Source organism: Spodoptera frugiperda, chromosome 5 (genome assembly GCF_023101765.2).
Source record: "Spodoptera frugiperda isolate SF20-4 chromosome 5, AGI-APGP_CSIRO_Sfru_2.0, whole genome shotgun sequence".
Taxonomy (NCBI): Eukaryota; Metazoa; Arthropoda; class Insecta; order Lepidoptera; family Noctuidae; genus Spodoptera; species Spodoptera frugiperda.
Window position 1 is genome coordinate 1405447 of NC_064216.1, and position 27733 is coordinate 1433179.

Consider the following 27733-nt stretch of genomic DNA (forward strand, 5'->3'; position numbering starts at 1 on the left):
AATTGTACAGTGCAAAATATTTTGAAAATGCAAAACAATATATATTTGTGACATTAAAAAAGATAAGATTTAAATAGAAATAAACACAATTTGATAAATACTGAACGTAACAATACGATGACCTTGCTTTGACATTGGTTTGACACTTATGACAATAGTTTTGTAATAACTTTGAGGAGCGATCTTCTGACCTTAAAAACTCCGATAATAAATGTTATTTAATTAGGACGGAGCGCCGAGGTTGCTCGTGTATTCGGACAGAACATAATTTAATTCATAAAAAATGCCTAGTGTAGTAAATGTGGACACAAACCCGTTTGAGGGACAGAAGCCGGGCACGAGTGGTTTGCGTAAAAAAGTTAAAGTTTTCCTACAAGAACATTACACGGAAAACTTCGTGCAGAGTATTCTGGATGCGAATAAAGACTCCTTGGCTGGATGTACGTTGGTAGTCGGCGGAGACGGCCGGTACCTCGTGAAAGAGGTTGTGGATAAAATCATCAAAATCTCCGCTGCTAATGGAGTGAGTATTGAAATAAGTAAACAACTTACTTGTTCACTTTCTTAAAAAAATATGCATGAGTTTTCCATAACTCCATATCTATTATTAACTTAAATAAAGTAGTCACTGAGGAATCCTAATGGTCTTACGAGTAGAGTATCCATTTACTATACAGCAATATTCTCATTATTATCTTAATACTACTATCCTAAAAATAATAATAGTAAGAATTTGTAGTATTGATCCACAATCAAATTCAAAGTAAAGCCAAATTATATATATTATATGTCACTATTTTAAAAGTGTTTTTAGTTAATATACAATTTAACTTTTACTCAACTATTATAGTTACATGATTTTGTAAAATATGTTACTTACCAGCCATTTCAGTTAAAAAAAACTAGAATCCAAAAATTCAATTTTGAAAAAAGGAATGTTTGTTTTTTGCTGCCAGTCACAACACAATACAGCCATTAAAAATAAAATGAACCATGATTTTTTAGATTGTTTATGTTACATTACCAATATCAACTTATGTCTCTAAAAATCTAGACTATTCTACAATATAAAAAAATATATATGCTCATCTTAACTGTAGATTAAGATAACAACTTGTGCAAATATTACATCACACATTCATTAGATTACTATAGATTGTACTTTTATTATATTACAAAATATCACACTAATATTATAAATGTGAAACTTTGTTTGTTTGGATGTTTGTCAGTCATTAATTACACTGAACTACTGAACGGATTTTGATGAAATTCAGTGTACAGATAGAGTATGATCTGACTTGGGTGATAGGTTACTTTTTATCCCAAGGGAATGCAAGCAAAGCCATTGGCAGAAGCTAGATACAATATAATTGTTGTGGAATGTTTGTGAGTTTGTGTCAGTCAAAACAGGCTACACCACACATACTATATAAATGTTTAAATAATTTTATTCTCATGAAAACAGTTTACTTACGTGAGAAATAATTTTAAAATAGTAGGGGAGGTAGGGGAGGGATGGGCAGTCGGGAGACATGGGCACCCCCCTTTTATTCTGATCCTGTCATAGGTTTTTCTTTTTTCTTAATTTGGTAGTTTACTTTACCGTCTGGCAAAACTGTTCATCCATAGAATATCTGTTATTTCCGTCAGTTGTCAAATACAAACACATTTGAAGATTATGCGCTCGTAAAAGTAAATATTTTGTTGTGGATTCGGATCGTAATACAGAAAAAAGTAACGAAAGGTATGTGTATTTTTTATTATATATCTATTGTATATTTACTAACTAATAAATTAAACTAAAATTCACGTTTCAATACCTATACAAAAAAAATGCCGGTAAATTGTGTTGAAAATGTGTACAGAGGGAGCAATGGGCAGTCGGATGTGAGGGAGGTTTGGGCATGTCCAATGCTCTCTTCTTTATATTGCGTACAGGAGGTCTTTTAAAAATTATAATTATCTGCTTTAATTACACTATTTGAACTATTTTTAATTACAGAAAGATGCCGTTTAAATTCAAAAAGAAAGGTTTGCGACCAGAAATTCCCAAAGATTTGATATTACGAGCCATAGAAGAGGTATCAAAAGGATCAAAAATAATAACGACAGCTGATAAATATAAATATAAGCCTTTATGGGTTATAACTAATTTAAGATAAGTCGTGATATATTTTTTGTTGTTATTACGTTTATTTTTGGAGTCTATTATAAATGTTAAGTGTTTTACAGGCCATGCCCAAGCCTCCCACAGGGTGTGCCCATATCTCCCTACCATAGGGAGCCTTGGGCACTTTTGACTTAATTTTTTAATTACCTCCTAATTAGGAGACTGATTATTATTATGAGAAAGTTCTTTATAAGATATCTAGCCAAAAGTATGCAACAATAGGAAGTCGCAATAAATGTTGATTATTTACAAAATCTGACGTTTTATGCATTAAATTGTGAAAAAGTGCCCATCCCTCCCCTACCTCCCTTATCTGTTTGACTTATTAGTCTTCCGGCGGAGCATGCAAATATATTTTACGACTTAATACAATACAATTTAAAAATTTATATATTTGCAATAGCAACAATGTGGATACTACCAGCTAATTAGCTATTCGCATTTATTGTTTGAGCATAACTACATACACAAAGATATTACCAAGATGGAAAAATCATGTCCGGAGCTGTCGAAATGGAACGGGGTGGTTTTTAGTCAGTAAGAGTCTGACACTCCCTCTCGCCTCATCTAAGGCGAGAGAAGCCATAGGATGATTTTCCCATCTTAAAAAAAAACAAAAAGGAAAAATCATGGAAAAATTATGAATGTAGTGATTGAGGGAATCACATTCCCAGTGAAATAATGAAATCTCATTTAAGCATTGTGGCTCTCTTAACTGAAATATTAAATCAGTATCTATATTATGTGCTATTGTTTAAGATTCAATAATGTGAAGCCATATGGCTTCACTGTTATCAGATAATAATGCATTGTAGTTCATATTACAAACTACATTAACTATTATAACTGGGAATCTCCTTAGGTTATAGTTAATCAACTAGTTATTAGTTAGTGAACCGTTGATGACTTTCTGCTAGTGGTAGCAAAGGAACTTAATCTTGCAGAGAAACTATGCATTTTTGACCTTTAGTAATTTTTTAGTAACTAGTAGCATGGAGTCTGAAAATGGCTTCCTAACAGGTTACCGTGGCTCCGGCTTGAATAGTAGCAGTAGGAATGGGGTGGTTTTAAGTCAGAAAGTCTAGTTAAATGCTGGCCCATTTCATATTTTAAACATGCAGTCATTCGAAATATTCTAAGAGCCCATTCATTTTCGAATTAATAAGATACATACATATTATTATAAATTTTGTAATATTCAAATATTATCTCTACTATTGATGACAGTAGTAATATTTTTGTAACTAGTTATGTTCACAAGGTTTTCCATGACTAGGCAGTTCTAGCATGATTTAGCTGACGTCATAAGTGAATCACTTGGCAATTGAAATTAAACTCTATTTTCGTAGTTCTAAGGACGTAATTGCTGTAGATGTGTTAGACTATAATACCTAATTGCATGGCTGTATTTAATTTGTTTTGATTTTGTATGGAAGCCTTAGTAATTAATATGAGGCTTCGTGATTTTTTCTATTCACATGTTAAAAAATACTAGCGTATAATAGTTTCGTTTATTAAGTTCACGACTACCAAGGTGTTTTGAGTTGGTTCCCGTGTAGGGCAAATCATATTTGGTGTTTTATAATAAATGTATGAAACAAGAAATAAAATCTTAACAAAGAAGCGCCTTTTGTTCGCAAACCTATACGTTGGGATTCCTCTAGGCATTGGCAGGGTTAATGATAGTGGTTTGAATATTTATTTTATTTTGTTTTTCTAGGTTGGAAGGCTGCTGGTCGGTCAGGATGGTATCCTCTCCACTCCTGCTGTCTCTTGCATCATCAGGAAATACAAGGCTCTTGGTAAGAGTTAATAGATTTCTTTTTCAGTTTTCTGTGCAATAATATACAGGTTTAGAATATCATGACCTCGCAGAAAACTGACGCGACGTGAAGTAACACTTGCGTTGTTTTTGGGCGTGTAAGTTAGGTCTAATTACACTGGTCTCCCCAATCGAATCTCCAAAAATCGTCAATTTCCTAATCCCCAAAAGGCCGACTATCCATGTGTCCATCCGAGTGTCCATGGGCGGCGACGATTGCTTACAAAATGATTGTCAGCTGGTTTACCGGCTTATCTCATAAAGGAAAGTTTATCAGGATGAGCCGTGTAATAAGAACAGTATAAATACATTTGTCAACACCTCTGCTCTTTATACGGGAGTCTTAGGCCGCGAACGTTCGTTTTACTGGGCTACTCGCTAGGTGACGCGCTAGACACTAGGCGCTAAGCAAGCCACCTGCCTGTGCGTCCGCGGCCTTAATAAACTGACTTAGTAACAACACATTTGTCAGAGACAGGGTAGGAGTGTTGTCTCATAAACCGCTGAATATTATCCAACTCCCACCCTTCTAATAAGCATGGAAATTATGGCAATATCTTCTTATGTAGACGATTCTCAAAGTATTGTGTTGTTGGGTGATGAAATTCAGTTCAGTACAAAAAGCTGTTCTCAAAATAAAAACGGAGGCGTGGCTATAGGTATAACTTATCTACCTTCGTGACAAGTGTATAAATAGCCCTTAAATATCTAGATTTCATATATCACTAGCGATAATATGTCAATGATGTGCCGATATATCATGACAATGAGGCCTATCGAGTGCTAATGACACGGCGATTTAGAGTCAGATTGTACTGATGATATGATTACGATATGTTTACATCATAGTAGGTATAGGTGTTTCAGTGTGATTTCACAAGAGTATGTAATTGCGTTAGGTATCCTTAAAGATTTTGATCATGATGACTTGTCGTTTTTTAAATATAAATTATTTGATAAACAAAAAGTCACGGTTTTACTCACGTAAATTACGTAGATAGACGGAGAGAGACAGTAGGCTGCACGATGTTGCTCGGCACGCTGCTCATGAAGAGTCCCTCTGTGACTCGAAAGTAGTAGAGCTTTTCTCCATTAATTTACGTGAGTAAACCGTGTGTATGGGGGTTAGGAATTTTAGTGTTGTTATAATCGGGGATTGGCAAGATTGGCAATTGCGCCTCCGGTAACCTGACTTGCACAACGCAAGCATGGTTTCACGTCGGTTTTCTGTGAAGCCGGGGTATCACTCCGGACGAGCTGGCCCATTCGTGCCGAAGTATGGCTCTCCCACACTTAAATCTCGCATCCCACTAGAGATCAGATTTTTTTTCAAATGCACATAGCGGAAAGCAAAAGAGAAGGAAAATAACAATGTATTTACTAGACATAAACAGTGGTTAGATAACACAATGTTTACCGACTCATATTGAACCCTTAGCCTTGACTGGCATAAATAATATCTTTATTGATACGCGATTCTGCATAGCACAGCGCTTAGTGAGAGAAAGATAATAATAATTAATTATAATGCTTATAATTACTCCGTAATAAGTATTATTTATTTACTCTTATTGACGTCTGCGCAATTTGTACATATAATATCAATATCTAAAACAATATTAAAACCTCTGGTCGTTTCTCATAAAAAAACAAAAAGGGGCGATTCTATGCTATAAATATACTAGGTTTAAGTTCAAACTTCACCCTCTCTTCCTTTTTTTATCGGATAAGCCGGTAAACGAGTAGACGGATCACCTGATGGTAAGCAATCGCCGCCGCCCATGGACACCTAAAACACCAAAGGCGTTACAAGTGCATTGCCGGCCTTTTAGGGGTTAGGAATTTAATGGTTGTTGGGGCATTGGGGATTGGGAAGGAGCATAGGGTCAAAGGCCTGCGCTAACCTCACTCACACAACGAAACACAACGCAAGCGTTGTTTCACGTCGGTTTTCTGTGGGGCCGTGGTATCACTCCGGTCAAGCTGGCCCATTCATGCCGAAGCATGGCTCTTTCATACTTAAAACTGTCGGTCTGTCTTTCCCAGGTGGTATCGTCCTCACAGCGTCTCACAACCCAGGTGGCATAGACAATGACTTTGGAATCAAATTCAACTGCGCCAATGGCGGCCCGGCGCCCGACGCGACCACCAATCAGATCTACGCGCTCACCACCGCCATTAAACAATACAAGATTGTGCCCGACATTGCTTGCGATATTTCCAAGATCGGCGTTTCTAATTATGATGTGAGTTTTTTAATTAAGTATATTTTAAAATGTTTTTCATTGTGGTTTAGTTTTTGTTCCTGAAAAGCGTATCGCATTTTTTATTAGCCCCCCCCTCAACAATGGCTTTTGCTAGGGCGAGGCGAGAGAGAGTGTCAGTCTCTTACTGACTAAAAAGCACTCCTGCTTTTCGAGCTGGAGCCCCCGTAAACCCTAAATCTAGGCAGTCCGTAGCTCCGGGCAGCCTTACTGGGCCCAATTTGTGCGCGCGAAACGCGACGCGGCATAGGGCCTACGCAGTTACGCACGGGTCTTTTTCTGGTCGGGCACCGAACTACCCTCAGAGCTCGCCGTCCGCAGACCCGCATGGGTCCATAGGAACAACCTTTAGTATGGATGAAGTCATGGATGACTGTTTTTCACGAGTCATCATAATAAAGTTTTTCCCTGTTAGATTTTTTTTATGAACCGTGTTGTTTTTCTACTACTTATTTATTGGTTTTGTTTTGCTTCACAACGCTTCCGTATTTGTAGTGTACCTACTCATCATCTTTTTTTGTGGGGCTGATGAAATAACATATACGTTTTTATATTTAGTCAATATCTATAGTTCCATACTAATATTGTAAATGGTAAAGTGTGCTTGTTTGTTTGTCTATCTTTTCTTCACGTCGCAACGAAGCGAGTTTATGGCATGATTTTTTTATGTAAAGTTGGTAGGCTGGCGAGTGACATAGGCTATTTTTTGTCTCTTTCAATTCCCTTCCACTTTATCCGGTGCTGCAGACAACGTAACAGGTTACTTGGGCTCCGGCTGAAATCAGGAAAAATAACGGGGTGGTTTTTAAACAATAAGAGTCTGATACTCCTTCTTGCCTCGCCCAAGGCGGAAGAAGTAGAAGTAATTGGATGATTTTCCGCCCTCAAAAAAAGAGAAACCTAAAAATTGCTATGTGGACTATTTGTGACATCTGAAATCTGCCCCAATCCCCTTAAAAAACTCTTGCGAATCAGCGGGTAGATAGCTATTTTTTTTTATTTATATAGTTAGTTGTAAATAGATAGTTCATAGCTATAAAATGTATAATTAGTATTAATGTTATTTCCAGATCGGTGGCAACAAGTTCACAGTGGAAGTGATAGACTCGGTCAACGACTACGTGGCGTACATGAAGGAGATCTTCGACTTCAACCAGATCCGGGCGCTGGTACAGGGCACGGAGCAACGGAAGCCGTTCAACGTACTCATCGATTCTATGAATGGCGGTAAGCAGAGGCAGCTTTGTTTCTGATAAGCAAAAATGAACCTTAATCCGTGGTATGTAAGAACGTAGATCTACATTTGTAAGACACAATATGTTTTCTATTGTGTCTGAAATACTGGCAGACAAGAGGTGAATGCGTTGAAAGTTAAGTAAAAGTAACAGCGACAATAACGGTACGGGTTTTATCTTCGAAGGGGTAGGCAGAGGTGCACATTATGGCACGTAATGCCACTGTAAAATGTACACCCACTTTTCACTATTTGTGTTATAAGTCCCATGTAATAGGAGGTAAGTCCGAGTGATTCCAGACCCGTGTTACTACTGAATTTTATTTTTGAAACCAATAAAAAGCCCAGTAATACTTTGCCCGACACAGGAATCGGACCCGAGGCAGTCGTAATTGCGACCACTCGACTGACGAGGCAGTCAGTTAACTATAAGTTGTAATTAAAAACCAAAAACTAAGGGTTTTCCTCATACTCGGTATTCATTCACATTTTTTAACAGACAATATAACTAATAATTACAATGAACTTGCGTAAACTCTTACTAAAAATACAATTAGGTCAATAACGCTTATCAGAATCACAAATGATAGCGTGATAACGTGATAGGCCTGTGGTATACGAATGGTACTGATACACCTACTACTGCTTGATCTGAGGTCCCTGAGGTCAAATGCCAGTTAATATACCTACTCAACTTACTGGAGTTTTAATACCTACTTTTATGATATATGATATTTTTGTAATACTGTCAAAATAAAAGCCAGTTAGTAACCATTCTTAAAAAAAATACGTATCCCCACACTAGGATTTTCTCCTGCATCGTGGGTGCGTTTACAAACATACAATTTCACATGCACATGACACCCAGACCCGAAACAACAATTTGTGAATCACACAAAGAGTTGCTCCGTGCGGGAATCGAATCCGCTACTCGTTGTGCGGCAATCGGTTGCCCAGCCACCGCGTCAACCGTGCAGTCAAATTATAAAAAAACAGAAAAACATCTGTACTATGGATTGTAGTGATACCACTTGTCACATCACATCAACAACCTATAAGTAGCCACTGCTGACCAAAGGCTTCTTCTCGCACGGAGAAGGTTTGAGCCTTAATCACCACGCTTGCTCAATGCGGGTTGGCGATTTCAAACGTATAATCAGAAATTATAAGCCCAGGTTTCCTCACGATGTTTTTCTTTACCGTTTGTCAGTGGTGTCTAAATAATCTTAGAAAGTACCTACATTATAACTCGGATAAATTGCTAGCATATTTAAATGTAATTTTTTAAGTGATTTTACCAAATCCTATTTCATCTGCTGCCATCAACTTATTTAAGGGGTTCACACGTCTGAGATATCCTGTTGTTATGCCCTCTAGAATATAATGTATAATGTGGTTGTATTGCTTACTTATGACTCAACGGGGCTGGCACGTTCTAAGAATAAAAGCCCCTAAAATAAAAGATAAAAAATACATTTTCTAAAAAATATTTATCTTTCAGTGACCGGTCCCTACGTGAAGCGTATATTTATCGACGAGCTAGGCGCGAGGGAGGGCAACGTGCGTCGTATCGTGCCTCTGGAGGACTTTGGCGGCGCCCATCCAGACCCTAACCTCACCTACGCTGCTGACCTCGTCAACGCTGTCAAGGGGGGAGACTATGATCTTGGAGCTGCTTTTGATGGAGATGGTAAGTCATTAATTCTAGTAAATGTAATTAATTATAACTCTTTAAACGCCATATTTCCATGTTCCTGCCGCTGCGACAGAGAAAATGCATGATTTTTGCGTTCTATTTACACAATTGCACCTCCTTATTTAGTGTAGATATTTTTTTTTGTTTTATAGCCGCGTGCTATGGGCACACGGTAATTGATATTTAACTGGGTTGTCAAAGGGTTAATGTAGCGAATCTTTCTTTATTAATTTGTGTCTTATTAACAAATCTACAGTACATAATAAAAACATATTTTAGAACTTTTTCATTATTAAAATATGGTCCTTGAAAGTTTTTCAACAATTCACAATGTTTTGCTATAATGACAGTTTTCACATAACAATTCTATGAGAACCCTTTGTTTATACTAAAATTATCAAAGATTCTTTAATTAGCTAAGTTATGAACAAAAAATCTTCCAATAGCTAACTTCAATATAATAAAACGTAACTTAACAAAACTATCTGTCTTCCCCAGGCGACAGGAACATGATCATAGGTCGCGGCGCGTTCTTCGTGACCCCATCAGACTCGCTGGCAGTACTCGCGAGCCACCTGCAGCTGATCCCGTACTTCCAGCGCACCGGAGTCCGGGGCTTCGCCCGCTCCATGCCTACTGCGGCTGCTGTCGACAGGGTCGCCGCTGCTACCGGCTTCGAGATGTTTGAAGTGCCTACTGGTGAGTTCAAAACTTCCCCTTAGTCCTCCACGTTGAGTTATTTTGTTATAGAGTTTTAAATCTTCTTATGGACAGTGTCAATGAATATAATAATAGGAAATATGTAAATATATGTATTTTTTAAAAGAGTAACGAATGGAGTTTCTTGCTCGTTCTTCTCCATTCGAAGCTACACTTTGGAACGAGCACCTAGCTTCACTGATGGATAGACTTGACAGACTATTATTCATTTCTTTATTTGTTGACATTTCAAAAGTACCTATTTATGGTTTAATTAGAATAAATGATTTGATTTTGACTTTGATATGTGCATTAATTTTCAAAAACTCTTGTAACAGTAGAATTGGAAATTGAAATGGGATATTGTTGTAGTTTATCCGTGATCATGGCGCTTGTAACAGTGCAGAAATATCGGAAGCTCATAAAAATAGAAAAACATGGTAAATATCCCGTTTCAATTTCCAATTCTAGTGTTAGTGACCATGTCAGTTTATAATATAACTTATAACAGGTTGGAAATACTTCGGTAACCTGATGGACGCGGGGCGCCTGTCCCTGTGCGGCGAGGAGAGCTTCGGCACGGGCTCCGACCACATCCGGGAGAAGGACGGGCTCTGGGCCGCGCTGGCCTGGCTCTCCGTCCTCGCGGGGACTGGACAGTCCGTGGAAGACATACTCAAGGCCCACTGGGCCAAATATGGCAGGAACTATTTTACTAGGTAATATAAAATATTATGTTGTAAATCTCTATGTATAAAAATCAATTGCTGTTAGTTAGTCTTGCTAAAACTCGAAAACGGCTGGATCGATTTTGATAATTTTGATCTTGAATTGTTTGTGGAAGGTTTAAAAGGTGGGAAGAAGATGTTTGAGGCGGTACGAAGTTTGCCGGGTCAATTAGTGTCAATAGACATTTTTGTTGAATAGGTAGTCTGAAACCCTGGTACCGACAAGAAGAAGAAGAAAAACAGGTTATGTTGTGTCATGGTGTAGGCAAGCGTAGTGTAATCCGTACAGCTAGGTGGAGTGACGATATCCGCAAGGTGGGAGTGGTTGGATGCGTAGAGCTGAAGATCGAGCTTAATGGCGTGCTATTGGAGAGACCTATGTCCAGCAGTGGACGAGAACAGGCTGATGATGATGATGTGTCATGGTGTGATTGGAGAAATGACTGGACATGAGTCTAAAAGACATAAGACATCATGCTATCACAAACTCCTTTTTAATTTCTTCCTCATCCCGTTCCTTAAAAGGCTCCATACATTTATTAACATCATCATATTTTCAGATACGACTACGAAGAATGCGCGAGCGACTCCTGTAACGAGATGATGCAGGTGCTGGAGAAGACGATCACGTCTCCAGGGTTCGTGGGCTCCAGCCACGCCAGCGGCGGCAAGACCTACGTTGTCAAAGTGGCCGACAACTTCTCCTACATGGATCCCATCGATCAGAGCGTTGCTATGAAACAGGTACCTAGATAGTTATCACGCTAATATTATAAACTAGCTGCTTCCGCGCGGTTTCACCCGCTCTGCTTGGCTCCTATTGGTCATAGCGTGATGTTTTAGCCTATAGCCTTCCTCGATAAATGCACTATTCAACACAAAAAGAATTATTCAAATCGGACCAGTAGTTCTGGAGATTAGCGCGTTCAAACAAACAAACAAATAATCAAACAAACAAACTCTTTAGCTTTATAATATTAGCATAGATGTGAAAGTTTGTTTGTTTGGATGTTTGTCCGTCAATCACGCTGAAACTACTGTAAACGAAACGAGAACGCGTTTGGCACTCTGATTGGCCGGCGCGAATAAACCAACCAATCAGAGGTAAAAGGCCGACAACGCATCTATGGCTCCTCTAATGTTGCGGATGTCCATAGGCTGCGCTAATCGCTTACCATTAGAAGAACCGTCTGCTCGTTTGCCTTCTATTCCATAAAAAATATGAAGTGACTACCACTCGTCAAATATAGTTGAATAGTCCTGTTAATTTTTTGGCTGCAAATTCATTTCAGCTTCAGATTAATATTTGGATAACTGACATCAGCTCAGTGTGGGTACTCTTCGAAACAGACATCATCATCGGATTTTTCAGCATAATAGTAATAATTTATTAATTTCAGGGTCTCCGCATCATTTTCGAGGATGGTTCCCGCATTGTGCTGCGACTGAGCGGCACTGGCAGCTCGGGCGCCACTGTCAGGTACGTTAGCAAAATCTTATACATACAGATTGTTTTTAAATATCGACACGCTTTCATAGATTCGAACCGTTGATTGGGAAACGTTTTGTTTGTAATTCTTAACTTCTAACGGCCTGGACACAGGTTCTGGCATTTGAAAATATGGGGCCATGTTTCGGGTGTCCATGGGCGGCGACGATTGCTTAACATCAGGTGATCAGTCTGCTCGTTTACCGAAAAGCAGTTTCGTTTAGAAAAAGATTTACAATAACCAATATGCTTCGCACAAGTGCACTGTGTATCACTTAATACTATAATAATTTTGTCCACAGACTATACATAGACTCGTACGAAGCTAAAGATGTGCTGGGCGACGCTCAGGTAATGTTGAAGCCTCTGATAGACGTCGCGCTGCAAATATCCGACCTGCAGAAATACACCGGACGCGACGCACCCACTGTTATCACATAAATACTTTAAGCATGTATGTTTGTATGTATGTCACGAAATAATGTACTACTTATATAACTCTCATTTTTTATAAAACAATAAATAACCTGAGTAAAATGTGGCAATCAAAGTTAGAATGAGGATCATGGAAAGTTACTGTGACTATTGCAATGCTTAGTTTTTTTACACTATCATACTATATGTCGCTTAGTAAGTATATATGTATAATAATTTTATTAAACATGAAATTCTATCTATCTTTAGTTCAGTTAAATAATTTTAAGTTATTAATAAGTTTCTGTAATGGAGTGTTGTTTAACATAATACTTAATAATGGTTAAATAATAAGTAATAACGTATATTTCTCTCTGTTTATTCTTAGCGCAAATGTTATAGTTTTTTTAACCGACTTCAATACCCTTAGTATGAGTTTGCTAAGCAAACTCACCCGTAACGTACGGCGCGTCGCGTTCCGCGCGCGCCTCAAAGAGCCATCAGACCACCACAGATGGGGCCCAGTAGGGCTGATGCCCGATCCGGAGCTGCGGACAACGTATAAGGTTACCGGGGCTCCGGCTCAAAGCAGGAGAAGGAACGGGGTGGTTTTTAGTCAGTAAGAGTCTGACACTCTCTCCCGCCTCACCCAGGGCGGGAGAAGTCACTGGATGCTCTTTTCCCTTTAAAAAAAGCAAACTCATACTAAGGGCACTAAAAATGAAGAAGGTTCTTATGTATTTACTATATCATGTGCAGTTTTGACTTGTGATTTTGTTGTATGTATAGAGTTTTTTTTTATATTTTTGTAATTTACTTTATCTACTATATTAAAATTGTTTTATAGTTTTGTAAAATATGGCAGTTTGATATATAATAATAAATATTTATTCATTAAATGTTAATTTACGATCACGATGCGTGATCAAAAGCCGTATAACGTATATTTACTATATCTTGCCATAAGTAGAAGTTAAATACTTATAAATATATAAAAATATTATAGGGTAAATTCATCTATTCGCGTTCATGTTACGGAACGCTTTTTAAAAAAATCCCGAAAATAAGAAACTACCACTATGTTAGTAGTTAGTATACATCTGTTTCATCTTACACGTTTTCGGTATCTTACATTCATGGTGATCAGAAATAGGGATGGCTAACTAGTAGGTGGACGCGAACAGGCGAATATACCGTATTTCAATCAAAATCGATGTGAAATTATTATAAACAAACCTTATGTAGAATTATATCTATTTTACTTTAAATTTTTCATTTGATTACTAAAAAGTAATAGTGTAATAATGTCACTGCTCTTTTATATTTCTCCCGATTTCCGAAGTCGGACTAAGCGTTTTTTATTTTAAATTTATTATATGTATAGATAAAAACACTTCTAAATAAAGTACAGTTAAAATAGTGGTTAATAATCACAAATTGGATTTTATACCTAAAACAAATATATATATATTTTTTATATATTTTCTAACCATATATCTGAATGAAGAGTTTTATTTACAAGCATAGAAAAATATTAACTAGAAACAACGGTTTACTCACGTTAATATATTGAGAGAAGCTCTACTAGTTTCGAGTCACAGAGGGACTCACAGATCATGAGAAGCGTGCGCAGACGCGGCTTACTGGTAGGCTAAAGGTGTACGTTGTTTTTAGTTAATTTAGTTCTTACGATAAAAATATTTTTATGAAAAGGTAGCACAATAAATATAAGCCAAAGACAATTTGAAGATTGTATTCAAAAAGTTTTTATTGTTAATTATAAATTATTACATTTGTATTTAAAAATAAAATGTTGTTTACCTATGTTACAAGTTTTATTTATTTTAATAACATAACATAACATATGACTAGATAGTTTTACTTTGGTATACATAATTGTAATTATTATTTACTATTATTTACTTACTTATACTATTAATAATTAGCTCGATACATCTTTAATATGCGTTACAAATTATATTTTAAACACTGAGATTTATTTGTTAGATACTAGGTGCTTTATTCACATCATCAGCCTAAAAGTGGCCACTGCTGACCAAAGGCCTCTTCTCACACGGAGAAGGTTTGAGCATTAATCACCGCACTTGCTCAATGCGGGTTCGTCAATTTCATTCACGTGGTCAAAAATAGTTTATTCACAATTGAGGATTTTTTTAACAACTTTCTTTCGACTGTCAATTACAATACTTTGTATGAATTACTATAGTAAGATAAATATTTATCTCCCGACTTATTTCAAATCCCTAATTCGTTTAACTGGGATTTTTTTTATCTAGATACTATAAATTAGGTACTTGCAGTTTATTCAGCACCACAGTTTGATATGGAACTTTAAACCTTGTCAATAGAGACTATTTTTGCACGTTTGCATGTAGTCAGTCAAGCAATTTATATGCACTCTTTAGTGGACAACATTATTAATTTCAGAACTTTTCACATACATATTGTATGAAAGTTCCTGTCAAAAAATTAAGATCAATTCAGAGATCCGTGAGTCAATATTATTCGTTGATGAAGAACTGCATGAGTAGGTTGACGGCTCCGAAGACTAGGATAGCGCAGTAGAAGACAGTCTTCCACCAGGTCAGCTTGCCCCGCAGCTGCAGGGACCGGATCTGAAGGAGGGAGGGGAGCGCGAAGATGTGGACTAGACCGCTCACTGCGCCTGTGTATCTGTGAGAGGTGAAACGAAATATCCTTAATTAAAAGTGATTAGCACGTTGGATAATGGGATCACAAGTAAAACTTCTGGATGATGTTTCAAGTCTTACAAAAGTTATCATGATCATCATCAGCCGGGAGACGTTCCACTGTTGAACAAAAGCCTCCCCATTAGTCCTCCACATCGAACCATAGCTTGTCACTTGCACAAATCGGGGCTCCCAAATTCAAAAATAAACATTTCTTAATCTTCTTTAAAGAAGGCGGTCTTTACATTCTATAGTTAGACCTACTAAAATATTTCATACATTATTATAAAATTATTCATATAGATTGTAGTTTAAAAGGTTTAGATTTAAAAGAGAGCTCGACTGCCTGTCCTTCAAGTGGCTGGAAGACTAACTAACGTGTTATAACAGTAACTATTTTAGTTTGCCGTCGTCTGTTAGGCGCCATCATCATTAACAACCTATAAGTGGCCACTGCTGACCAAAGGCCTCTACTCAGACAAGGAGGTTTAAGTATTGATCACTATGCTTGCTCAATGGGTTTATTTATTTATTTATTATTAATATGTATCGTTATTAATTAAGGCGTTAGGCGTCACCATTAAGGCAATTAATGTACCAAAATACTGACCTGATAATAGTCCCAATGCTGGGACAGAAGCAGGCGACGAGGATGCAGAGCGCCATGATGGCCAGGTTGATGGCGACGGTCAGCAGCCGCGACTTCTCGAACGGCAGCAGCAGGATCGCCTCCGTGCGGAGCATGAACGCTACCAGCGGGTATACTGTGATTACCTGCGATAGATAGACAATATATTGTTAGGCCAAATCAAAGTTTGGGAGAGCCATGCTTCGGCACGAATGGGCCGGCTCGACCGGAGTAATACCATGGCCTCACAGAAAACTGACGTGAAATAACTTGCGTTGTTTTTTTTTTTAATAATCCCCCTTCCCAATCTCCCCAACCTCCGATTCCCTAACAGCCCTTAAATTCCTAACGGCCCCAAAAAGCCGATAGCGGTCTTGAAGCGCTTCTGGTGTTTTGGGTGACTATGGGTGGCGACGATTGCTTACGATGATAAGTAATCGTCGCCGCAGGTGATCCATCTGCTTGTTTGCCATACATTCCATAAGACAGACAGTAATTTATGTGGTTTTAGAAAACAAAATAATGCTTATATTGTACTGGTACTCACTTGAAACAGCAGTAATATTCTAGCCAGTGCAGTCATCACGTCGTGCATCTCGAAGTTATTCAACAAATTCTGGAAACAGAATACATTGTTATTTACGTTGGTATACTAAGGTCTGTCTATTCTTTGCAAATAATATAAATGCTTTAATATCTTTTTTTTTTATCTTTTTTTAATCCTGAAGTGGTAGGTAATGGTGCACACTACGGCATGAATGCCACTGTACAAGTGTACACCCACGTTTCACAATTTCTGTTATAAGTCCCATAGTCCCATGTAATAGTGAGCCTATCGCCATGTAATGGGCACAGACACCGTGCTACTGCTGAGAAATTTTCGAAAAACCGAAAAAAACCCAGCAATACTTTGCCTGACCTGGGAATCGAACCCGAGACACTCGGCCAACGAGGCAGTGCTTTAATAACTTAGTATTTTTATGTGATCTTAATTATTATCATTGTAATCATATTTCCCTGTCTACTCACATCTTCGATGCAGGACTTGGCGAGCGGGAAGCAGATGTAGAACACGGCTCCCACCAGCGTGTACGTGATCGTCACCAGCAGAAACGCTATCGTCAGGTCTCTACCCTGAAACATAAACACATATTCAATAATCGAACTTCTATTAAGTAAGTTTTACTACGCCCTTCCTATGATGGACAGAAACACATAAGAGTTAGAGAGTCGTGCCTCCATTTAATATCAGGTTATGAGACATCCGCTTGCGATTACAGCGCCTAGAATACAAAACATAATGCACGGTTAACGCACTAAGCTATGCGATCCACAAATTATTGTATTGGGTCTGGGTACGACAACCACGAAATAGGAGAAAACACTGATGAGGGCCCATGTTTAAAAAAATAAAGCCAAAAGTAGACACTTTTTTTATTTTAAGAGGGGAAAATCATCCAATGACTTCTCCCGCCTTGGGCGAGGCGAAACGGAGTGTCAGACTCTTACTGAGTAAAAACCACCCCGTTCCTACTCCTGCTTTTCGAGCCGGAGCCCCGGTAAACCCATTAGGGATTAGTTGTGTATACGCAACACACACACTGTAGTAGCGTAAGCTTATAAATTTAATATGTAACCGAAAAGCGCGCGGGACACACTCGTTACATGTACATCTCAGTGACAATACAATATTTTTTTTTCATTTATCTCCAAGTACACATAACCTAAACGTACAAGGTAGCCCGCAGCTCCGGATACAAATATACACTTACATTATTCTCCTGCCTGGCATTGTTGCCCATTATAGTGATGATGATGTTATGTATGTAGAAGGACAAAGCCAGCATCCCGCTGAGCACGGCCGCGTTGCGCAGCGCGTGCGTCTCCGTCATCATGGACCCGATGTTGATGCCCCACGCGAAGCCCTTCACTAGCACGAAGATCAGCAGGTAGGCTACTGATAGTGTGCCTGGGAAAAGGATAGTCAGATTTTATTAATTGCCAGACCTAGGTCCTTAGTAAATCATACTCTCGAAACGAGAGTGCGTTCGACGCAATGCATTTCCAATTCTTTCGCTATGACAAACGCCAAATTTTACACACATAAAAAACCCTTTAATTTCTTGGGTTTTCATACGTTAGTTACTATTTCGATTAATTTCGACGCCGAAAAATATCAATTGTTAGGTATTAGTATTTCACCGTTGATATAAGATTTGAATGCATCAACACTATCAACAGGTAACTTCTTCAAAGAAGTACTGACTCATGAGTAACGTAACCCATGCTTCTAATAGGTAAGCAGTTTAGTTTAAGTGCAGTGACCGAAACCGGAACACCAGATTTTACGTACGAATAAAATAACAACTCTTTGTTTGATTAAGGAGTCAACCTTGACTCCAAATGCAGATTAAAATTGATTTTTTGTTGACCCACTTATAAATTGGAGACCACAACTGATAAACTATATTTAGAGCATCACTAAATTAGTCCAGAAGACACGTGAGTGCCTGATACACGTGTCATGGTCTTAGGTCTTAAAGCACCATCTGCGAGAAGGCAAAAAATAACACACAGCGTCACGCCTTTTATCCTCTAAGGGGCTGGTAGAGATGCACATTACGGCATGTAATGCCGCTATACAATGTACACCCACTTTTCACTATTTGTGTTATAAACTCCATGTAATAGCCATTTACTGGGCACAATTCCAGATCCAATTGCGTGCTACTACTGACAAATTTTCGAAAAACCGAAAAAAGCCCAGTAATACTTTGCCCAACCGGGAATCGAACCCGAGACCCCTTGTCCGGCAGTCACACTTGCGACCACTCAACCAACGAGGCAGTCAAATGCATCTAGGCAAAAAATAACACACGACATCACACCTTTTATCCTAGAGGTGCACATTATACAATGTACACCCACTTTTCACCATTTGTGTTATAAGTCCCATGTAATAGTGGGTGAGCCTATTGCCATATACAACTACACATACTGGGCAAAAAATAGCTGTATAGAAAAAATATTGGCATCTACCAACTTACCTAAAGAATTAAACTTGGTGAAGAATGATACGTCTTTGAAGTTGAGTAGCGGGAACACTAATATTGCGACGTAGATTGGCACCGTGGTGTGGAGTCCCCAGTAGGGGGAGTCCTCCTCCGGTTCTACCAGTAGGAGGGACTGGTTCGCGTGACGGGGACACAGCAGGGAGGTGTTGTACTGCGTCACGTTGGACGAGGAGAGATCTGAGGAGTACACGGAGTTATTTTGGCATGAATAGATGGACTATATAATTATGATGTAGACAGAACTATCTTCTTCAATTTATTCATAAAAAATTAAACATGCATGCATACAGATTTTTTGGGAAATTATGTCCCGTTCAGCATTTAACTCATCGCTTTACCCAAGTTTATTTATTTATTTAAACTTATTGCACAATTTAAGTACAAAGGCGGACATAATGCCACAGGCATTCTTTCTTGTCAATCTTAAGGTGTTGTTGCACGTAGCGTTTCAACATTATAAACCAGTTATAGAAGACACAATACCCAACCAAAATCAGTGCACTTGTACTCCTAAGAAAACATACACCAAATGAAATACAACTTCATCACCATCATCATCAGCCAAGAGAAGTCCACTGCTGAACAAAGGCCTCCCCCTCAATCAATACAACTTAATTAATTATTATGTTATCGGCTTACTCACGTATTTGTTTGACGAGGAACTCGACTAGTTTGAACACAACTTACCAATAAAATAATTGACGGTGAAGTAGAGGAAGTTGGTGATGAGTATCCAGTAGACGATGTTGGCGCCCAGCAGCACGAGCACGCTGAACACGTGCGCCACCACCTCCGCCCACCGACCCAACAACTCGCGGCATAACGCCGGCACCTCGCAGCTTGCACTGCCTGGTATAAGAACAAATAGATGTAACAGGTGAACTCCTAATTTCCTAATTGCCTTGTGAGTAAAGGTGGGTAAAGTATACCCGTTTTTTTTTTCAGTTAGGTCTTATGTTGGTTTAAAATGTACAAAAGACTCTTAGTAGGTATTGGAATATCTGGGGCTGTTGAAAATGTCAGTGGTTGATTCCCTTATAATATAATTCTGTGACACTCAGGATTGCAGTTATACTAGACTATTTATTATATTATAGGACAACCTAACTCCACCTAACAAGATTATTATATTTGATACATGTTTATAATTACTCTTAACGGATATGGCTTGACTGGGAGTTCAAATGAAGCTGCTGATAAAATACTGCTTTTCGTAAAGACGGTTTGTTAAACACGAAAGGTTGAAATACAGCAACATATCTATATTATGATATTATGTAGGTAACTCACCATGGTATTTATTGACCCTGAGCAGCACGTAAGCTGTGTAGAGGCACAGGGCTGCCATGAACGCCAGCAGTAGCAGCGCGGCTGGCAGCCCTGCGCGCTCCACGCCCCACGCCATCGTCAGTAAGGACGAGCCCATTATTGTGTTCCATACTGAGAATCTGGAAATAACATTAGAATAAGTACCTATTCATCATCATGATTATCAACAGGCCGTGACAGTCCACAACTGGACCAGGGACTATACATGTGTAGGCGACCGTTTTCTGTCATCTTCGTTACATCACATTAATGTAAAAATGTTCTCACCTAACTTTATAGAACGAAATATTTCCTACAATAATTAGTAATTCACACTTTCGTTAGATACGTTTTTCAGGAGATTAAACGGTTTGAAAAGTACGCTTTTTGGGTCAAACAGCCAAAATTGGCGTTAACGCTCTTAAAAGGTTCAGGTTTATCAGAGCGGTACTGTCCGGTCTCTGTCAATTGTGCAATCCCATAGATGGTTCTTCCGGAGCTTACCGGGGTTCCTGCACAAAAAGCAGGAGTAGGGGTGGTTTTTAGTCAGTAAGAGTTTGCCACTCTCGCTTCGGCCAAGGAGAAATTGTATCATTTTCCACGGGAAGAGTAGGGGCGGTGACCGTAGACAATACGGCCTGTTGATGATGATGAAGGCATAGTCTACAATATGCTGTAGGTATTTTAAATGTTTAACTTACATAGTGACTAGTGAACTTTGTTTCTTGACTCTCTCTGGCTTGAAAGTGTTCTCAAATGTGTTTTGGAACGTTGTGAGTACTTCATTGGACGATAGATCTCCTGGACCCTGGAAGAAAACAGATTGCGTTAAACATAGTGCATAGTTTATGTCCGTACACTGTCACCACCTCGGTATACATGAAATTAGATAGTACCTGAAATTATATTATAAGCCGGTAAACGAGCAGATGGATCACCTGATGGTAAGCAATCGCCGCCGCCCATGGACACGCGAAACACCAGAGGATTTACTAGTGCGTTGCCGGCCTGTTGGGGGTTAGGAATTGGGTTATTGGGTTAATCGGGGTTTGGGAGGATTTAGAAGGGGATAATTGGGCCTCCGGTAACCTCACTCATACAACGCAAGCGTTGCTTGACGTCGGTTTTGTGAGGCCGTGGTATCACTCGGGTCGAGCCGACCTATTCATTCCCGGCTAGCAAGCATGGCTCTCCCACACTTGTAATAACAAACGCAGACATTGGATACCAGTATACCACTTTTATCCAATTTTCTGTTGACCTGGGTAATTACAACCATCAAATAGCATTCTATTACTCCATACCTGTTTATCCGACTACGCAACTACTATTACGACTAGGAAAACGGAGGGTTACGATTTTGGTTAATAACTGAGGGGAATGATGTAAATATAATTATGTGTATTAGTGTCTTTGTTCGGGTGAAACATTGGCCTAAAATTCGTCATAATATATGCCCAAAATAGCCAGTACAGATAAGGCACAATGACTTGAGACAAATGTGGGATTTCTCTGCGACACAACCTCGTTTGGTCCAACGTGATGTGATTTGTAATAACATGAATAACACGTTGTAATTATATTTAAATTATTATCACGCTAAGCTCAGCTGTGGGTCTACACTGTCTCTGGTTGTTGCTTAGTGCTGATAAATTCAGTAAGGCCTTTGACCAGAATACGTCGGATGCAAGATAAATTTAGTAAAACTCATTGCTCTATCTATAAATATAGTTGCTAGGAAAGAAATTCGATCTGAAATTCCGGGTGAAAGAATCATTGAATTGGTAAATATAATATGTTTTTATCAATATAGGTAGATGTGGGTGGATGACGGTTGAAAACAAGCTTTTAAGTCTCATTATGAGTCCCTCTGTGAATCGAAACTAGTAGGTAGAGCTTTTCTCCATTAATGTACGTGAGTAAACCGTGATTGTTTAGTTAATCAATGCAGTTATTTATTTACAGCTAATGATACGGTAGGATCGATAGACATTTAAAGGATAAATGTATGTGTCTGCTCATCCTGTCTCGATAAAAGTGCATTGTCTACATGGAAGGACAATTTCAAGGCAAAAGTTTATAACCCTTTACTTATAAACAAATGATGAGTAAGTTCCCGCTGATAACAATTCTGTAGTAATTGATTACTATATAATAAATGTAACTTATAGTAACTTCTTCACGCCCTTCATGCGCCAAAGGGTGTTTACTGCCACCAGGCTGTTGATGATAAATATTTTACAAAGTATTCATACATTACATCAAATGCCTATAAGTGGCCACTGCTGACCGAACGCCTTCTCGCATGGTGAAGGTTTGAGCATTGATCACAACGCTTGCTCAATGCGGGTTGGCGATATCAGACTTATTATTAGAAATTATAAGCCCAGGTTCCTTATGTTATTTTCCTTCACCCTTTGTCAGTGGTGTCTATATAATCTTATAGATAGGATAGGCTCAGAAAATGTCACATTAGTAATTGCGGTAGGTAGGTTTCGACACGCACACACGTGCATGAGAAACGTCTGTCTTAAACCTCCGGACCACCCCGGTATACAAAGTATTCAGTGCATGATAATTAAATTAATTACCTAATTAATTAGGTTTGTCTGAATGGTATCGCGAAACAGACTAAACAGCGGAGTAGTGGCGTCAATTTATCAGCCGCGTATCGTAGTATCCTTGGCTAAATATAGCTGATCCATTTACTTAAATTGTAGTCAATGATAGCATTTACGATAACTACGAATCTAACGTAACATCACGCCTTCTTTATGCAAGGTACCTACACATAAGGAGGACGAATTTTTTTCTGATGTTGTCTCACAGTCCCTGTCTGTTATAAACTCAGATAGACTGATATTACTAGACTGATATTAATCTATGGATCGCCATAGTAATCTATGGCGATCAGTATCAGTATATCAGTTATTAATTTCAAAAATCAGACTTGGCATCCAGACCCGGAACAACAATTTGTAAATCATACAAAGAGTTATTCGGGCATCGAACCCGCTACACCTTGTACGGCAGCCGGTTGCCCAGCCATCGAACCAACCGTGAAATCTTATACCTACATTGCTAGACTCTACATTAATATTAATAATACTTATTTGATAGATAACTTTGAAGCATGTAGTTTAATCCGGAATCGACCGGTGTATGAACGAACGTGCGATAGTAAATATCAGTAAATAGAAGCTACTAATTACGTTAATGTAATTAATAGTTATATCTAATCTTTGTTTATAATACTACTAGATTTTACTTAACTTCTCTAGTTTGTAATGGTTTCGAACAAAATAGCTGTAGGTACGTTTGAGTTCGAACACTCAAGCTCTTAAAAGTTAGGCTAACGTTAAATCAACCTACGTCGTGGTGGCCCGAAATTTTAAAGCTTATCATGCATGAGGGTGTTGGTTCAAAACCTCCTAACGGCAAACACCGTTTTTTCCGAGTTATATGTACTTTCTAAGATATTACGCCAACTCGCAATTAGCAAGCGTGGTGATTAATGCTCAAGCCTTCTCCGTACAAGAAGAGGCTTTTGGATAGCAGTGGCCACTTAAGGCTGTTAATGTTGATGTGAAACCAATAGTCGATATTTACTACAAAAAATATTACGTACAAAAGTTACGTCATAAAATTCAAATGTTTACTTATTCGGCACGCGGCGACACACACGTATCATAATCATAACTTTATTACTTAGTTACATGAAAATGCCAATAATTAGGAGCTTGGCTATAGTTTACAACTTCGCATTTAGCGTGATAAGACAATCGAGATGTGATGTGACCTCTTATTGTGATTATTTTATCTTAATATCGTCTAAACTGACAAGGCTATGTCTTGACTTGACAGAATAATATAGGTTTTATTATTAGCTGTGAATATATTAGAATTGCTCAGTCTTTAGATCTCTGTAGTAACCTAAGTCTAGTCTATCACACAACGTCGTTTAATAAATGAGAAGAAATGACGTAAGATGGCTTATGATGTCCTAAATACCTAGTCGTTGGTGTTTATTGTGTACATAAATAATAATACTTACCTATATTAGTTATTAAGACATAGTCTGGACATCTTATACAGCCAACCTTTTGAGAGCCTTCTAGGTTTAAAAATTGGTTACTAATAGCAATCAGTGATTACTGATTATTAAATATATCCAGGAATACGTTCTAATCATCTCATTAAAAATATATTTAAGCGTTATAATCGTTTGTGATAGGTTTTAGTAGCTAAAAAATCAGATATTGCTCGATAATCTAACCACGTACGCAATCAATTTATGGAACACAGTAGACATTTTTCCCTACATAATCTTAATATTTATCAACATCTGGTTCAGGCTTAAAAGGTAAACTTACCAAAGAATCGATGCTTTCGGAACTGACAGCTCTATAAGTGGGCGTGACGGCGCCCTGCAGCAGGGGCTCGGCCTCCGCGCGACTCATGGCGCTGCAGTAGCTGTGGCTCGTTATACTCGGGGACCAATATCTGCCAACCCAAACAAGGAAACCGTAAATAAGACAAGGAGAGGAAGAATCTCAATGTTACCGAAGGTCCAATTACCCCTCTTCCCAATCTTCCCAATCCCCGATTCCCCAACATCCCTTAAATTCCTAACCCCCAAAAGGCCAGCAACGCACTTGTAACGCCTCTGGTGTTTCGGGTGTTCATGGTCGGCGGCGATTGCTTACCATCAGGTGATGCGTCTGCTCGTTTACCGGCTTATACGTACCTTAAAAAACATTAAGAATGCTGATGATGATTAAGATGATGATGATGATGATGATGAAGAAGATTCGAAAATGTAAGTGGTAGATCTCCTATTCTGCTAGGTGGACCAACAATAGTGTCAGCGTCACAGGAGTCACTGGAAGTGCGTAGGAGACTATAAAACAGATGGCCTTTGTGACTTCTTTCAGCTGATGATAACGATGAAACTATAAAACTGGGACTTTTAAATAGTCTGCTATAGGCGTATCTACGCACGACGCACAACATGAGAATATCCTAGAGGCAGCAGGTAGGTATACTAGCAGCGCGACAATCGCCACGTCGTGTGTCGCGGAATGCTGTTCATGAATATGAGTCTCTAGCATGGCTTGAAACTAGTCGAGGTCCTCTTCAAACAGTTACGTGAGTAAAACGACAACATATTAATGAATTTAGTAAGTCTCACGAAACTTATAATTAAATCTTATAGGGATTTTAGTGTGGGGTAATAAGGTCAGTCAGGGCATGCATATGTAGGTAAACCTAGCTAGGTATTACAAAACTTTTCTAGATCTATCTCAAGAGCAACAATCTCCTAGGTTACTCTAAAAAGATCATGTGCAAAATGATAAATAAGTTCATTAGTTATGATAACAAATATCTATATATTAATACGTGATGCAAAAACTTTGGACCGCTTTTTACGAAAATTGCGCGGACGTAGGAGCATAAAATTTGGTACATTTATAGTTTATGTGTAGGAGAAGTGAAGAACGCTAATATTTTTCAAAAATAATACTTATAAAGTACATTAAATCAATAAATAAAACATTACACACACATGCATAGTATCTGATCGTATTTGACAAAACGTCAAAATCGATAGACATTGCGATGATATTTTCACGTCTCATATGAATAGAGTTTTATAAAAGAGTTTGTTTGAGTTTGAGTTAAATAAAAATTATCCTTGAACGTATGTTAACTGGTATTGTAAATTAAATCGTATATGGTCGAATTTCGACCACTAGCGACCACTAGTCTTATATATTAATACGTGATGCAAAAACTTTGGACCGCTATTTACGAAAATTGCGCGGACGTAGGAGCATAAAATTTGGTACACTTATAGTTTATGTGTAGGAGAAGTGCATAGCGCTAATATTTTTCAAAAATAATGCTTAGGTAAAGTACATTAAAGAAATAAATAAAACATTACACACACATGCATAGTATCTGATCGTATTTGACAAAACGTCAACAATCGATAGACATTGCGATGATATTCTCACGTCTCATATGAAAAGAGTTTTATAAAAGAGTTTGAGTTAAATAAAAATTATCCTTCAACGTACGTTAAGTGGTATTGTAAATTAAATCATATATGGTCGAATTTCGGCCACTAGGCGACCACTAGTGAAATTAATAAGATGTCTTACAAATACTCGAATGTGCGTGGGAGATAAAACGTCACAGATAAATTATTTGTGACGCCTAACTTTATAGCATGTGGTTTTGAAGTATAGGTGCCTAATTGTTATTTTTCTAGAGCTTTTACCTAATTATAAATATGGTTTTGTGATGTAGGAAATTTAAATGAACTGATCATTTTCGAATTAATGTTCATTGAAAATTTTTTACTTTGTTTAAGCTTTAGTAAGTTATCAAAATCGGTTAAAGATTTCAGTACTTAGTACAACTTTAGATTAATATTAGGGTGATTTATTGACAGATATGATTAATCGAAGCAAAGCTGCAAGGCGGTCTTAGACTCATAAATACACCTATCAATTAACGAATCATTTTCAAAATTAACGACACATGCTTTGACATTTTTGCACCACCATTTTAATGATGTAGGTTCTAGTGACATAATTATAACAATGATGATGATATTTGGGCCAGTAAAAAGGTTTAATTCCTCACTTTTGTGTGCTGCCGGGTTTCTTGTATCGTCGTCTCCGATCCTCGCAATATTCACAGTCCGTGTAGTCGGAACAGGCACTTCCGAATATTCTAAAACAAAAATATAACTTGAATTTAATATCTCAATAACCGCTTTACACAAAAAATATAAATTAACACACTATTTGCAAACAAAATTATGTAAAATCACTGCGTAATAAATAACACATTTTACCTAATATTGTAACGAAAAAAAAATTAATCACCAATTTAATAAATCACCACGTGAAAAGCTACTAATTAATCACCACTTCGTAAGTTTTGTAGGCTCAATTATTTAAATAATTTTGTCGTAAAATTAATTCAACATTGCGTTGTATCTTTGCGTGTATGTTGTCGTCAAGTGATCACCAATATTCACTGTCATGTCAGTTTATAATTGAAGTGCGCCATCATTTTTATCTCGCAATCTTTATGCGTCACAGGCTGATTTATATGCTTTAGTAAATATATAAAATTATTATTAATAATAATGTCTTTGCAGACACTAATAAGAATTATTTAGTTCACACTGGTTTTGTTCTGGTCATTGTCACAAAATGTCTTATCTGCAACTACCTTCGGTAGAATCTATTTATACGTTTTTAAAATCTACCCGTTTCTTTTTAGTAAACATAAACAATTTCTAACGATATCGCTAATATTAAGTACTCAGTTTATAAAATTACTAAAAAACAAAAGAAACCTCTCGAGTCACTTAATAAAATGTATTATAAAAATCTACAAAGTTTAAAATTTGAAAATAAAAAATATCTTTATTTTTGGATTTTGATTTTAACTTAGATTTCATTGACACGTTATAC

At 37.9% G+C, this 27733-nt stretch overlaps 2 protein-coding genes across 5 annotated transcripts in view; one reads left to right on the forward strand and one right to left on the reverse strand.

Annotated features, from left to right (window-relative positions):
- The first annotated feature begins 153 nt into the window (after positions 1–153).
- LOC118271607 (phosphoglucomutase) lies at positions 154–14343 on the forward strand. The gene is made up of 10 exons (XM_035587700.2): positions 154–523; positions 3894–3975; positions 6042–6241; positions 7330–7486; positions 8995–9183; positions 9688–9888; positions 10400–10607; positions 11177–11360; positions 12017–12096; positions 12408–14343. Exons 1-10 carry the CDS (start codon positions 284–286, stop codon positions 12544–12546), a joined length of 1680 nt encoding a protein of 559 aa, XP_035443593.2. The 5' UTR covers positions 154–283; the 3' UTR covers positions 12547–14343.
- Positions 14262–27733, reverse strand: part of LOC118271608 (sodium-coupled neutral amino acid transporter 9 homolog) — a 15750-nt gene continuing 2278 nt past the window's right edge. The window contains exons 1-12 of one of the 4 annotated variants that reach the window (XM_035587703.2): positions 27153–27428; positions 26892–26981; positions 24614–24743; positions 20942–21048; positions 20223–20380; positions 19620–19781; positions 18906–19109; positions 17631–17827; positions 16888–16992; positions 16406–16474; positions 15841–16004; positions 14262–15213 (exon numbers count right to left, since the gene is read on the reverse strand). In XM_035587703.2, coding sequence (XP_035443596.2) covers positions 15042–15213; positions 15841–16004; positions 16406–16474; positions 16888–16992; positions 17631–17827; positions 18906–19109; positions 19620–19781; positions 20223–20380; positions 20942–21048; positions 24614–24700 — 1425 coding nt within the window. In that variant the 5' untranslated portion in view covers positions 24701–24743; positions 26892–26981; positions 27153–27428 and the 3' untranslated portion in view covers positions 14262–15041. Of the gene's footprint in view, positions 15214–15840; positions 16005–16405; positions 16475–16887; positions 16993–17630; positions 17828–18905; positions 19110–19619; positions 19782–20222; positions 20381–20941; positions 21049–24613; positions 24744–26891; positions 26982–27105; positions 27429–27733 lie in introns of those variants that run through there. The other 3 variants (XM_035587702.2, XM_035587705.2, XM_035587701.2) reach the window with 3 other exon arrangements.

Excerpts from the sequence above, each read along its gene's own strand:
- LOC118271607 (XM_035587700.2), top strand. The coding sequence starts at position 284 with ATGCCTAGTGTAGTAAATGTGGACACAAACCCGTTTGAGGGACAGAAG. Across the intron at positions 6,242-7,329 it reads TCGGCGTTTCTAATTATGAT|ATCGGTGGCAACAAGTTCAC; the intron begins GTGAGTTTTTTA and ends TGTTATTTCCAG. Across the intron at positions 9,889-10,399 it reads GATGTTTGAAGTGCCTACTG|GTTGGAAATACTTCGGTAAC; the intron begins GTGAGTTCAAAA and ends AACTTATAACAG.